Source organism: Corylus avellana, chromosome 8, assembly GCF_965113065.1.
Source record: "Corylus avellana chromosome 8, dhCorAvel1.hap1.2, whole genome shotgun sequence".
NCBI classification, from domain to species: Eukaryota; Viridiplantae; Streptophyta; class Magnoliopsida; order Fagales; family Betulaceae; genus Corylus; species Corylus avellana.
In genome coordinates, this window is record NC_142497.1 from 15,291,016 (window position 1) to 15,304,557 (window position 13,542).

Below are 13,542 nucleotides of genomic sequence, written 5' to 3' on the forward strand. Positions count from 1 at the left end.
GATACAAATAAAGACAACAAAATGTCTATTTCAGCTGCTTAACATCAGCCTTGATTCAAGTCCATTAGAAAAAAGGAAACACATCAATACAGCAACAAGACACCAACAACATGCAAGTGCAACTCAAAACTTCAGCTACATCCAACGATACTTATTCTCAACCCTTTGAAGTTTAAGTTCAAAATTAGCAGCATCAACTTCAATTTTTGACTTGTACTCAGCAAACTCAATCTTGCATTTGAAGACTTCCATTGCCCTTTCGGACTTCAATTCGTTCCGCCACTCTATCAACTTCGACATCACTCGATCATCGCACACACAAATTTCTGGTTCAACCCATTTAAAAAAATTGCAATCACAATTTTTTTTCATTCAGCATAATCACAAAAATTAGGGTTTAACCAATTACTACAGAATTTTGGCATAACGGGATGAGCAGAAAATTTTCGTGAAAAAATAAATTCTCAAACACATCTTACCAAATAATTAACACAAGCATAAAACTTTTTGCCATGATTTTTAGTTGTTGATGCAGTTTTGATAACTGTTTTGCTCCCACATTTGCAAATTGGATAGCTCGATCCTGAATCACATACCTCACCCTCGAAGTGCTCCATATTTCACCGTCGTCACCTCACCGGTACTGAGTAGTGGGTAATTTTGCCGCCGGTACTAGGTAGTGGGTAATTTCGCCCGTGGATGATAGAATCAACTTTCACCGATACTAGGTATCGCTATCGTGTGGGATTTTTCATTGTCGTGACGTCGTTGACAAGGTTGGAAGCTAGATCCTCAGCTTTGTTTCTTCGACTTCCTTCCTAATCTTTTTGAATGGATGGCTGGAACCCATTAATTTTTTTCTACAGCTTGGGTAGTGGGTCTTCGTGCTCTCTTCGTTCTCGAGGATTTCTTGCACAGTGGCGTGTTTTAATATATGGTTGTAAGTGTAAGTGTAAGGGTGAGTAAGTGTGAGGCAAAACATGTAATTCATGGGTAAAAAATCATGTGAAAGTCACGTGAGAGGCATTCCGTTTGAGCTTAACGATTCAGATAGACGGAAGGGTCTTATTTGAGAGCAAATGAAAGTTCAGGGGAGTTTATAAAATGGGATAAAAGTTCAGGGGGTCAAAATGAAGTTTCTCATATATATATATAATATATTGTTTTCTTATCCATTTCGACATCTCATTCTTTTCTTAAAAAAATTTCCTTCATATTATTCTCCGAGATGTGTGTAGCATGATGAAACTCTTCCACGAGTCTTCAACGCATTTGACTAAATGCGATGGGTGTGTGAGACTGCCAAATCTTTTTAGCTATTGTTTCAATTCTTCATCTTCAACTCTCTCCATTAGATGTTTATAACAACAACAATAATATTTAATAAACTAATCGACATCATGCACCGATTAATACTCTTTATAGGCCATCTTCAACACAACAAATTCCTTCATTTTTTTTATTCTTTGTAAAGAGTTTGTACTTATACAATATGGTTATCAAATTGGACAATAACCATCGACTTTATGTTCTTTAAATTCGATTCGCACGTCTTGAAAAGAAAAGAAAAGAAGTAAATAAATTCCCATCACTTTTTTTTTTTTTCGATCGTGCTCCTCACTTTTAAATATAACTTGCCTAATTGTTGTGCTTGCATTTCTTCCGAGCAACAATGAAAATTAACAAAAGCATCGGTCAATGTTTTTTTTCTTCTACTCGAGAATCGAGATAGTCAAACCTAATTTAAATCCACAAAAAAGGTTGTTCTTTTAAGGAAGAGGTACAAGAAAATTACTAATGTGACAAAAAAAAAAAAAAGTCGAAGAGAAAAAATTTTGAAAAAATTAAATCCTGGAGTTTTTTCACGACAAGGGTAATAAAGTCATTTGACCTTGTACTGTGGCAATCTTTGTCTCACATATGCACCAATTAAGTTTGATTTAACAGAGAGAAACAAGGAGGGAAGGGGGAAAGAGAGAGAGAGAGAGAGAGGGAGAGTTTTACCTGCAATTCCAAAGAGGTGCCCATTCCCTGTGAAACCCCATTGATTCTCTGAATCCCGTAGCTGGGATCAGAGAGTCACTGTCTCATACCCTTGTCCATTTCTTGAATTTAATTTCATTGGAAATCGTTTTGCATGGATTTGAACTTCTAAGAACAAAAAAAGAATTTAAAGAAAAAACTGCAAATTGAAGAAGTGGGTTTCTTGAGGATTGGGATTCTCTGAGATGGGTACGTCCCAAAGTGAGGGAAGAATGGAGGGGTGGCTATATCTCATACGCTCCAATCGGATTGGGCTTCAGTACTCCCGCAAGCGATACTTCGTTCTCGAAGGTCACTATCTCAAAAGTTTCAAATCAGCTCCTATTTCAAACAACAAGGTCCATGCACATGTTTTTCTCCGTCTGTTTTCAGTTCTTTTGCTTCTGTGTTTGATGTTAATGTTGCTGAACGAGTTGCTGGACGTGTAAAATCGCTGTATTATGTTTTTTATTTGGTGGCGTTTAGGCGTTTGATTGTTTTATGATCACCTGTTGGTTGATGATGAATAACATAGATTGAATGGTAGGATATGAAATGAATAAGAGGTTTTTATGGTTGGGTGTTTTGATCGAATATTGTTTATGGCTCTATCTGTATTTGAGATGTTTGCTTTTGCTTTTCAGCTTCATTCTAGCTTTCCCCGGATTTCAACTCTATTACATGTGGCCTTAAATGGTCACATGGAAATATATTGATACATTCACTTCTTGTTTCTACTTCACTTGATGTGCAGTAAGCTACTTCCTACTTCCAGTTGAAATTTTTGTGACAATTAATGTGATTTGGAATTTTAGTACCCCTAGCATTTCTCTATTTCTAAACTTATTGTTGTATTATGTATCAGTGAACTTAATTCAGCTTGTTTGAAGTAGTGAGCGATTAAAACACTGGTTTCACCTTTGTTTTTCTTGGAATTTTTTCCCTTTAAATGTTCACCTGCACAATTGAATATTATTCCCTGTTGTTTGATGATGATATACGCGTGCTCGTAATTTGAAGCTGGTTTTTTTTGTTTCTCCCTCCTGACTAGATGATGTGTTTTTTTCTTTTTGGGCTTCCTAAAATATATGGAAGTTTTTAAAAATAAAACCATTTATCCATTTAAGTTCCCATATTACCCTCAAATTCAAGCCCACATTTTTCAAATTTAAGCTAAAAAAAAAAAAAAAAAAAAAATCAAACCCAGCTTTCTTGGCCCATCTAAGGTTTTTTCAGGAATACAATGATTAAAATGCATGGCATTTGAAAGTTTTCACTATTGTGGGATGGAGAGAGTATTGTTTGTTTTCTCTATAGGGAAAGAACCTAACAAAATTTTCCATTAAAATAAAATAAAAAAGAAAAGAAAAGAAGAGGAAGAAACCTTGCCTTCAACAAATGATCTCTGTTACCCAAACCAAGCTCTATAGAAGTAACTTAAGTCACTGGATTTCCCTCTTTTTTTTTTTTTTTGCTTTCTCATTAACATCCTTTTAAAACAAAGGGCTTAATGATTTTAAAGAAGCTTTTATTAATATTTAGCTGTTTGGATTCTACTTTTACAAATCTGTGCAGATTATCTGTTCTTTAAACATCTTATTGAGGTTCTCCCGCCCCCCCACACCTTAATATGTGTTGTTATTTGGTGTGCATCTTGCTGTTGGGCAATGTGATCAAAAGTGTATTTGATTATTTAGTCCATGGATTAGTATCAATCAAATATGCACGCAAACTGAATTGGAGCTGTTATTTTGGTTTGTACATTTTTTTTATAAGTCAGTTTTTTTGATCCAAGGGAAGGGATAAGGAAGATTCGAACTATTGACCTCTGCATCATGAGGCGTGGTCCCAGCGCCAATTAAGCTACTCCTTGGAGTTTTATCTACTTTTTGAAATGGGAATGTCATCTTATTTATATCCCTCCTTTCTTTTCTTTTTTCTTTTAACCAACTTTATAATGTTACTGGCAGAAGAACTAAAAGAGAAAAGCCTTGATTTCATTTATTTATTTTTCTCAGGATCCTGTTAGAAGTGCTATTATAGATTCTTGCATTCGGGTCATGGACAATGGGAGGGAGAGCATTCATAGAAAAGTATGAATGTTATGCAGTATTTTTGCTTTGGTGGTGATTTATCTTTTAGTTTATATTCTCTGATTAGCATTTGGCAGTGATATATTTGTAATGGCATATATTTATACCTGTGGCTTGCAGGTATTCTTCATATTCACACTTTATAATACTTCAAATCACAATGATCAACTAAAGGTTTGGTAATTATTTATCATAGAAAAGCGTCGTAACTATATTGTAAAAACTGTCGTTTTTATCTATAATTTTCATGCTTAAGTCATGATTCTAAATATCATAGTTGGGAGCAAGAAGTCCTGAAGAAGCAGCAAGATGGATTCATTCCTTTCAGGAAGTAGCTTTAAAGGTTATAAACTCCTCCATTTTCAAATCTACTGTAGAACTGATACCTGTAAGAGGCTCATGCTAATGCACATTTGCAGGGTGGTCCTGGCATGGGAGATAATCTCGTGGGTTGTTTCAAGAGCAGATGGCAGTCCTTTAGGTATAATAACTGTATTATACCAGAATTCTTGTTTGGGAAAAATCACAATTTCTTGTTGTCTTGGCCATCTAATCTTGTAATTTTGCATGGTCAACACAATGGAGATAACCTTTGAAACTTCTTGGAAAAGTTAGTGCCTGTAAGTTATGGCTTGGTGTTAAAGACGACAACAGTTGCACCACTTTGCTGGATTTATCTTTGTGGCCTTCGTCTGATATCTTTATATTTATTTCCCTTAATTAATTGTTTTTGGTACTTAAAAAAGTTTTTCATGTACACAGATTCAGTGGTTCTAGCAGGATAAATCATTCTAATTCTATTGACTGGACTCTTTGTTCTTCCACACAAATGGATCCTGTAACTTCTGATGTTATTGCTCCTTCATCTTGGACGATATTTGGTTGTCAAAATGGTAAGAAGGGAATTTACAATATGCCGTTGTAGTTAGCTGAAGTTGAATGTTTAATTTATAGGTATTTATGCAGGGCTACGGCTATTTAAAGAAGCTAAAGATAGGGAGTTCCATGTGAAGGTTGGTGGATTTTCTATTCAGCACTTACTAGTTACAAAATACATTTCCGTGGTTAACATGTTTCTTTCTTCAGCAGTGGGATGATCATCCCGCTATAATGGCTGTGGGTGTGGTGGATGGAACTTCAGAAGCCATTTTCCAGACGCTTATGTCTCTTGGTCCCTCAAGATCTGAGTAAGTAGAACATCCCATGTCTTCTTATGTTGCAGCCTCATATCTGATTAAAATTCATAATATCCATGGTTTTGTTACAATGTTAAAGTGGAAATAAGCTTGCAGAAATGGGATCTTAGGATATATAGTGCAATCGAACTTTTGATTACCAACGCTTTATGGATCCCCCTGCCCCACAAAAAAAATAATAAAATAGTGCATTAATTTTATTGAGGCCTTCATAATAGTCATGGTGGCATGTGCTTGCCCAACTGGAGCTTAGAGATTTGCAGAAATTTAATCTGAACTCTGAAAACAAGAGAAGGAAATAGTGGACGGGATGGAAAATCACGTGGTTTGGGACTATGCCTACTAGCAAAGACCATTAGAGAGAGCTCATCAGCTCGCGCTATATATATGCAAATTATATAAATTAGAGCATTATAATGTCAAGGACTTAAATGAGTAATGCTACTACACTTTCATCCCACCTCCATTCCACTGGGCTGATGTGGTAGTGCCCATCAGCTCTTGTTAAAAAAAAAAAAAAAAAAAAAAATCCAAGAGCTTATGGACATTGCCACATCAGCTCAACAGGATAGGGGTGAGATAAGAGTTTAATATTTTTAATTACTTGACTTAAATTGGGTCAATTGAATCCCAAAATCTGGAACATTGTTTAATCCCTGATAATTCTTAATGCATTAACTTTGCGTGGTTCATTTGTTTTGGCAAACCAGCATACTTAACTGAAGGTTAATATATCTAAACTTTGGCTGCCAGGTGCCTTTGCAGACGTCATTTGAGATTGTTTTCCACTATTATGCAGCTAATTAATATTATTAAGTTCTGCAGATATTCTATTATTCAACATATCATATCTCAGGCTTGTTCTTTACTAAAATTAACTTTTCAAATTTACTTGCAGATGGGACTTCTGCTTTTATAAGGGCAGTTTGGTTGAGCACCTTGATGGTCATACTGATATTATCCACAAGCAGTTATATAATAATTGGTTACCTTGGTTAGATGATGATCTTTGATGTTAATGAGATATGTTTGATGGAAAGTTTAAGAGTATGGTATCTTTTCTTTTTGGTGGTAGTTTCTGTTATTGACATATAATGCTATGCAGGGGAATGAAACGAAGAGATCTATTATTGCGACGTTATTGGAGAAGGGAGGATGACGGAACATATGGTAGTGGTGTTTTGGAGGAAATATGTAAATACTATGATATCAACTGTTCTAGTTGAATCAGAAGAATAATCTTTCTTTGGTTTTTCCTGTAACAGTTATTCTCTACCATTCCGTGTTTCACAAGAAGTGTCCACCTCAGAAAGGCTACATCCGTGCCTGCCTTAAAAGTAACGTATGCTTAAAAATTAGTCCGAACAAAATTCCTAGACCTCAAGATATTATTGTGATTTAGTTATCATCATCATCATTGTACAATTCCTATAATTTTGGTGTATTTTCCCTTTTTTGCCTTCTAATAATATTGAATTACTTATATAAAAAAAAATCCTATAATTTTGTGGCATGCATTATGAGTTTAAGATTGTACCTTTGCCATTGCTTTAGTCTTTGCCCAATTATGCAACTCATGAGTAACTATAGCGTGTTTAGAAAGAAAAATAAAACTGAAGAAAAAATGGCACCCTTGGATATGGTAGTCATTATGAGGTCCTAATCTTCACTGCTGTGATTGCATTGTTCAGAAGTTACCAATGGAAAGAATTGGGGGATGACAGTTTGCACACTCTTACAGGTGGAGGATATGTTATATCGCCTGTGAACCATGGGAAACAGTCAGTTGTAAAGCACATGCTTGCTATTGATTGGAAATTTTGGAAATCTTATCTACGACCTTCTTCAGCCCGATCTATAACCATCCGTATGCTTGGGAGAGTTGCTGGTAGCTTTCAGCTAGATGGAACTTCTTATGTGTGTATCGATGATTAGTTCATATAATATGATATTCTTGATACTTTTCCTTTAATATGCAGCATTACGAGAGATGTTTAGAGCAAAACTAGGAAATTACACTTCTCCTGATTTCTCATCTGGAGAATTGACAAGAAACATTAGGTTGAATCAGACAGAAGGTGCTAGCACAGTTGATTTTCGAATACTGACAGGGGATGGGAGGACAAAGGAAAATATCACTGAAGAAATGGAGAAAACACCTTCAGAACATGGAAGCCTTGTTAGCTTGAATGATGCTTCTGATGAATTTTTTGATTTTCCAGAACCATCAGATTATGATCAATCTGAAAATATCCTGACTCCCGATTTTGGTCCGGATATGTACTCTCAGGTACAATATGTTTTAAGATTGTTCCTGTTGCAAATGTAAGTAGTAAAGGGAATCTAGAGTAGAGGCTTTTTAATTATGATGACTTCTTCTCGTGAAACTGGTATTTGATTGATGCTGGTTCCAATAATGTGCTTGAATCATGGTTAAGAATGGGTGGAAGCCACAAAAGGCACACCTCTTTTCAGAAAGCTTAGTGATTAAAATTGTAACTAAGGGAACCTAGAGTTGGAAGTGCAGTCCCTTCTGCTGTGATCTCATCTTTTTAGAACCTATTTTGAATTGTGTTGGGATATAAAGCTTTTATATCTAGAAAGAGAATTTTAGAGAAAGATTTATTTTCAAGCTATTCCCAAAAAAGTGTGTTTTGGCCTTTTTAGAGCAAAAAAGTCAAAGAAGTACTTTTTGAGTTTTTTTACCAAACGGACTCATTTTTGCTTTGCACAGTTTCTTATGTACTAAAAGTATTTTTTTAAGCTTCTTAATGAAATTCCAAACAGGCTCTTAGACAATCTGTATGTGTGTGTCTGAATAATTTGCATTTGAATCATGCTGAAATGATGGGAAGAATCCACATAAGACAAATAGTTTCTCAGACACCCAATTCTAAAGTCTAAAATTATCAACAATTGGATCATTATGATCATTGACCATTAACTTTTGTGAACCTTTAGGTATTTGTAGAACATAGTTGAGAGGGGTGGGTACACAAAGTGACCTTGCCTTGGAGGAGTTCCTCGTCATAAAAAATAAAAAAAATAAAAAAACGAATTACTGGTAATTCAGTGGTTTTCGCTGCTCTTTATATCGTTATAACTATGCAAATTTAAACGCATTATGCTGAACTATATATCTTGTTGAGAATCATTACTGGGTCTTAATTGTTCTTAATTGTAAGCAATTTAACCACTGTATCAGTGTATTACATCCTTCAGTCTTGATGCAGTATAGCATGTGGATATTAATTCTTCACTGCTTACTTTAGTATCATTTCTTATTGTGCACATAACTCACTATGCAAAATTGTCACCCATTTAGGCCTTTCATTTTTGGTATTCATTACTAACTAAATTTCTGCTTTAAGAAGTGATGTTAAAATTTGTATGCATTGGTGTTTTGGCTTCTCACTTTGCTCCTATGAAATTTGGATTACAGGATATACGTCAACCGAAGTTATCAACTGCTGCTGGTTTTGTGAAGAGATTGCATGATCTTGCAGGTGATTCAATGTTTGATGATCATTGCACTATTTAACATGACTTGATTGCATATTATTTCTTCTTCCCTCAAGTAGTTTTCTTTGATTTCTTCCTTGTATGATTTGATGATGGCTGGAGATAACTTGCTGCAGTTCAGAAGAAGGGCTATATGGACTTGCAAGAGATGGTAAGAGAAGACTGTATCCCATGCTGCTATGGGACAACTCTTCCCAAAGATCCAACTTGTACATTAGCTAGCAGTTGGACAGCAGCAGATCCTACCACTTTCCTAATTCGTGGAGAGAATTATTTGGAAGACCATAAGAAGGTAACCATAACAAAATTTAGTAATGATAAACCCAAACTAAATCTCTAGAAAACTTTTGCTTGTATGTTTGCTAAGATGTTCATCATGCTCACCGATTAAAGAGGCAACAAATTGCTTGCAATCATACGTAGAATTACATCATTCTGGAATGCTAGTTTGCATGTATTTGGGGATGAAAACTAATTTATGTTTATGGATTGTTAGAATTTCTTCCATTTGCTTTTTGTGTAGCATGTTTCAAGTACCAACCATTCATATGATTTTTTCTCTGCTTGTCCCAGCAAAGATATGTTAAGTTAATAGTTCTCAGAACCATTAATAGTGACAGTATTTAGACCATGGATATTAGTTGCTAGACTGCTAGAGTTCTTAATCCATTGTACTCCACTAAATAGTTTTGATTTTGTTGCTCTTAAACATCTCCAAAGCTTCAATTCATGGCTAGAATTATAGATTCAGTTGGTGATTCTTATTTACTTTTTCTAATGTTTCGATGTTTACTTTATAGGTTAAGGCAAACAGCACCCTCATGCAAATGGTTGCTGCAGATTGGCTAAAATCTGACAAGCGAGAAGATGATCTTGGAGGCCGTCCTGGGAGCATTGTTCAGGTTCATACTAATTCTTATTAGTTTAGATTTGATGCCCATCTATCACATGTTAAATTAATTGCATTCATTGCATTTGCATATTGTCTTTGTGATAATAATATTTTTTAAAAGCTTTGTTGTGCAGAAATATGCAGCACAGGGTGGGCCAGAGTTCTTCTTCATTGTAAACATACAGGTTGATTTAGTCTTTTGTTTGTGCTTATATTATTCTTTTTTCTGTTGTTGTGGATCAACAATAATCAAATTATTTACTGTGACCAGGTCCCAGGCTCAACAACATATAGCCTAGCTCTATATTATGTAATGAATACTCCTGTGGCAGATGCACCCTTGCTAGAGAGTTTCATCAAGGGCGATGACGCATATAGAAATTCGAGGTTTAAGCTCATACCATATATATCAAAGGTTAGTATAGTCCCATGGGATTAGAAACTACAGAAATCTCAGTGCATAAGAGGATTAATCTTTTTCCCCATTTTATTTTGTTGAAGAATTCAGAAAAGCAAGTTTTATGTTTAAGATCACTTACCTAAACAAGGCAGCGTGCATTTCTCACTGGTGTTGTTACATGATTATGTATTATATGAAATTAATTTTTATTTTTGATCAATCTCTCCCCAACCTTCTCCATTTTTTGAAAAAATATTTATGCTAAAACTCTGTTTGTTTTGGCGTAAAATGATTTCTAGAAAATATTTTCTGGTGTTTAGTGCAACAGAAAATAATAGACAATGGAAAATATTTTCGGTTTGACCGAAAAAACTTATTTAATTTCCGTAAAATGGATTTCATTTTTGAAAACTATAAACTATTTTCTGAGTTTAAGCTTCTCATTTTCAAATGGGCAGACCCATCGCCGGTACTCCCTCGAGACTCGCATGGACCCAAACAGGCCCCTGCTGGGTCTTAGTCGGGACCCCACCGGGAGGCAGTAGGGACCCCGCCGGAACACAATGGGGACTTCGGCTAGGCCATTGCTTGGACTTTGCCGGAACCTCGCTGAGACCCAGTTAGGCCACCATCGGGACCCGATTGGGCCACCCCCGAGACCCCGCCGGAGCACAACCGAGACCCCGTTGGGACCCCGCCAGGACTTTGTCAAGCCACCATCAGGATACCACCAGAACTCAATCGAGACCTTGTTGGGACTCGCTGGGACCCGATTAGGACACCGTTGGGACCTGATCGGGCCACCGCCAAACTAGTTGGAACATTATCTTAATTTAAAGTTTAATATAATTGAATGAAGGGGCTGGCCCAAGTGATGGAGGCCTTAGTCTTTAAGGTTTGCCCCCTTCAAGGTCCAAGGTTCAACACCTTATGGGTTCAAACAATCTCTTGGGGGGCCACACCCCTTGATGAAAAGCCAGCGATTTAACCAGTTCAGTGTAGGGAAACTTCCGAGGGTGCGGTGCACGGGCGGGGGTTTACTCTGCAGGGGTGGATCCGAAGGGTCTTGCCTTGGAGAGGTTCCCCGACATCAAAATATATATATATAGGGGAAAATCCACTTTACCTTCTGAAGTTTCAGGAGTTTTTCAATTTGAACCCCAAAGTTTAAAAATTGACAATGTACCCCCTAATGTAAAGTAGATTTTTACCTATTTATAATTGTGATTTTCTGTATACACCAAACGTTGGAAAATGTTTTCAAAGAAATCAATTTTCAAGAAAATGTTTTCCGCTGAAACCATTTTCTGACGGAAAACCTTTTACGTTGAAAGAAACAGAGCCTAAATTGGAATATCTTCTCTTTTTGCTTTTGGGCTTTTATGTTTGCTTGATTGCTACTGAAATTAGCAATCAGTTTCATATCTTTCAAGTTCAAAGTATTGCTTTATTTGTTGAATTGCATAGATCCTCGGAATTGCCAGATATATCTCCTGGGATCTGGGTTTTCAGCACTGTATGCTGCCCACAGCAATATGGGAGCTGACATTTTGCCATTCTGCTCTCATGCATTCAGTTGCTTGTACATGTTAAATGTTATTAATTTATTTTTAGGATTTACTTGTCTAAACTGAACAGCCTCTCGGATCTGTGAAAATTATTATTTTTATATGGCCAGTATTCTTCTGTTTGTTAGCTTGAAGTGACCTCATTAGGTACTCTATGCCATATGAACCTCATTTATCATCAATGCATGGTGCTTGGGTTATGAGAGTTCGCATTTCTTTTCACAGGGTTCATGGATAGTTAAGCAGAGTGTAGGAAAGAAAGCATGCCTGATTGGTCAAGCCCTTGAAATTAATTATTTCCACGGGGAGAACTATTTGGAGGTAAGTTTTCTAGAATTGTTCCTGTAATTTCTTTGCTTTGTCCTCCTGTAAGACAGAGAGATGGGTATGAGCTATCCTTTTATTCCTGCAAGTAGCCCAAACTTTGATCACTTCTGTACTCTTTCGATGGGAGCATTTGTTCTGTTATAGATGGACAGAGAAAGGGGTTTTGCTTGCGATTTTATAAGTGCCTCACTGCCAGAAACGGATCCTCTCCATTTCATTTGAAATGGAGAGGAACCATTTAGGCAAAAGGGTGGGACATAATTGTCTTTCTCTTAAAAGATGAGGGTTTCCCTCACTGCCAATCCGCATCTATTGAGCATCAATTTTCTTAAAAGCATAAGATATGTGAACAAGATTGTTCCTGCTATTAAGTGAAAGTTCATATTAACTCCTCTGTGCCTTGGTGTGATTAATTGAGATCTGGTGATAGAACAGAGTAGAGAGGACTATGCCAAAGACACAGATATCCATTCAACATTTGAATAATTACATTAAAAATTGTGTGATGTGAGTTGTCACCTTATAACATATTCTAATTCTGGAAATGACAATCATTTCAGCTTGGGATCGATATTGGGTCATCAACAGTTGCAAGGGGTGTGGTCAGTCTTGTTCTTGGGTATCTTAGCAATCTGGTTATTGAGATGGCATTTTTGGTACAGGTAAAACTAATCCAACTTTTTTCTCATTGGCTAAACTATAATTTAGTCCCTTCCAAGAAATTTTTTAGATTGAATGTGATATTTCTGATACATCTGTTAATGTGGCTCCATTAAATGTCACGTGGGACTCTGTATGATAACTGAAATGATGCCCTATTGAAGGTCATTAATTTTTTTTTTTTCAAAAGGGAAAAGTGCCTATGAGATGGACATGGGCACCCAAAGACAATTATTTCAGATTAAATTCATTTTTAGCAATCTGATATCCTTGGTTGATGAGGGTGGTGGCAACTGCAGAATGCATGGCTGATGGCTGATTTTAAAATTCCTTAATTCAACCACACTACCACCAACCCAACCCCAAGCCCCCCCCCCCCCCTTCTTCCTCCTCCCAATTCTAATAGTTTCAAAATCAAACCTTTGCACAACAACAATGGCAACAAGCTCACTTCATGATTGTCTACTCCTTTATCCTGATCTACTTCCTCTCATGCTCCTCGTCTCTCTCTCTCTCTCTCTCTCTCTCTCTATATATATATATATATATATTTTTTTTTTTTTTAATTTCTCGCTGGTTACTCTTCTTGAATCCTCTCTATATTCTTTTTTACTTTTTTTATTTTTTATTTTTTTTATCTTTATTCTATTTTTTCATATGAATCTTTGTCTATTTTCTAGTGTTGAAAGTGTTCTAATAGAGGAACTAAATTGTAGTTCAGCCTTTTCATTTGTATATGCTGCAAGCTCCCTGATTAGGTCTTAGGTTCAGAGCAGTCACCTTGATGATCATATTCTTCATTCTAATGCCTAAATGTCATTTTGTCCTGCACAGGCCAATACATCAGAGGAGCTTCCTGAGT

The 13,542-nt window shown here is 36.2% G+C and overlaps 1 protein-coding gene across 3 annotated transcripts in view; it reads left to right on the plus strand.

Annotated features, from left to right (window-relative positions):
* Nucleotides 1-1,987: 1,987 nt before the first annotated feature.
* LOC132162734 (Pleckstrin homology (PH) and lipid-binding START domains-containing protein) overlaps nt 1,988-13,542 on the plus strand; it is an 11,819-nt gene continuing 264 nt past the window's right edge. The window contains exons 1-21 of one of the 3 annotated variants that reach the window (XM_059572955.2): nt 1,988-2,381; nt 4,041-4,115; nt 4,236-4,289; nt 4,393-4,458; nt 4,535-4,596; nt 4,878-5,008; nt 5,082-5,128; nt 5,202-5,302; nt 6,210-6,305; nt 6,417-6,481; nt 6,577-6,648; nt 7,053-7,199; nt 7,291-7,601; nt 8,754-8,817; nt 8,950-9,125; nt 9,634-9,735; nt 9,860-9,910; nt 9,997-10,140; nt 11,919-12,014; nt 12,581-12,682; nt 13,515-13,542. The exon at nt 13,515-13,542 is cut by the window's right edge and continues 264 nt beyond it. In XM_059572955.2, coding sequence (XP_059428938.1) covers nt 2,229-2,381; nt 4,041-4,115; nt 4,236-4,289; nt 4,393-4,458; nt 4,535-4,596; nt 4,878-5,008; nt 5,082-5,128; nt 5,202-5,302; nt 6,210-6,305; nt 6,417-6,481; nt 6,577-6,648; nt 7,053-7,199; nt 7,291-7,601; nt 8,754-8,817; nt 8,950-9,125; nt 9,634-9,735; nt 9,860-9,910; nt 9,997-10,140; nt 11,919-12,014; nt 12,581-12,682; nt 13,515-13,542 — 2,143 coding nt within the window. In that variant the 5' untranslated portion in view covers nt 1,988-2,228. Of the gene's footprint in view, nt 2,382-2,493; nt 2,776-4,040; nt 4,116-4,235; nt 4,290-4,392; nt 4,459-4,534; nt 4,597-4,877; nt 5,009-5,081; nt 5,129-5,201; nt 5,303-6,209; nt 6,306-6,416; nt 6,482-6,576; nt 6,649-7,052; nt 7,200-7,290; nt 7,602-8,753; nt 8,818-8,949; nt 9,126-9,633; nt 9,736-9,859; nt 9,911-9,996; nt 10,141-11,918; nt 12,015-12,580; nt 12,683-13,514 lie in introns of those variants that run through there. The other 2 variants (XM_059572956.2, XM_059572957.2) reach the window with 2 other exon arrangements.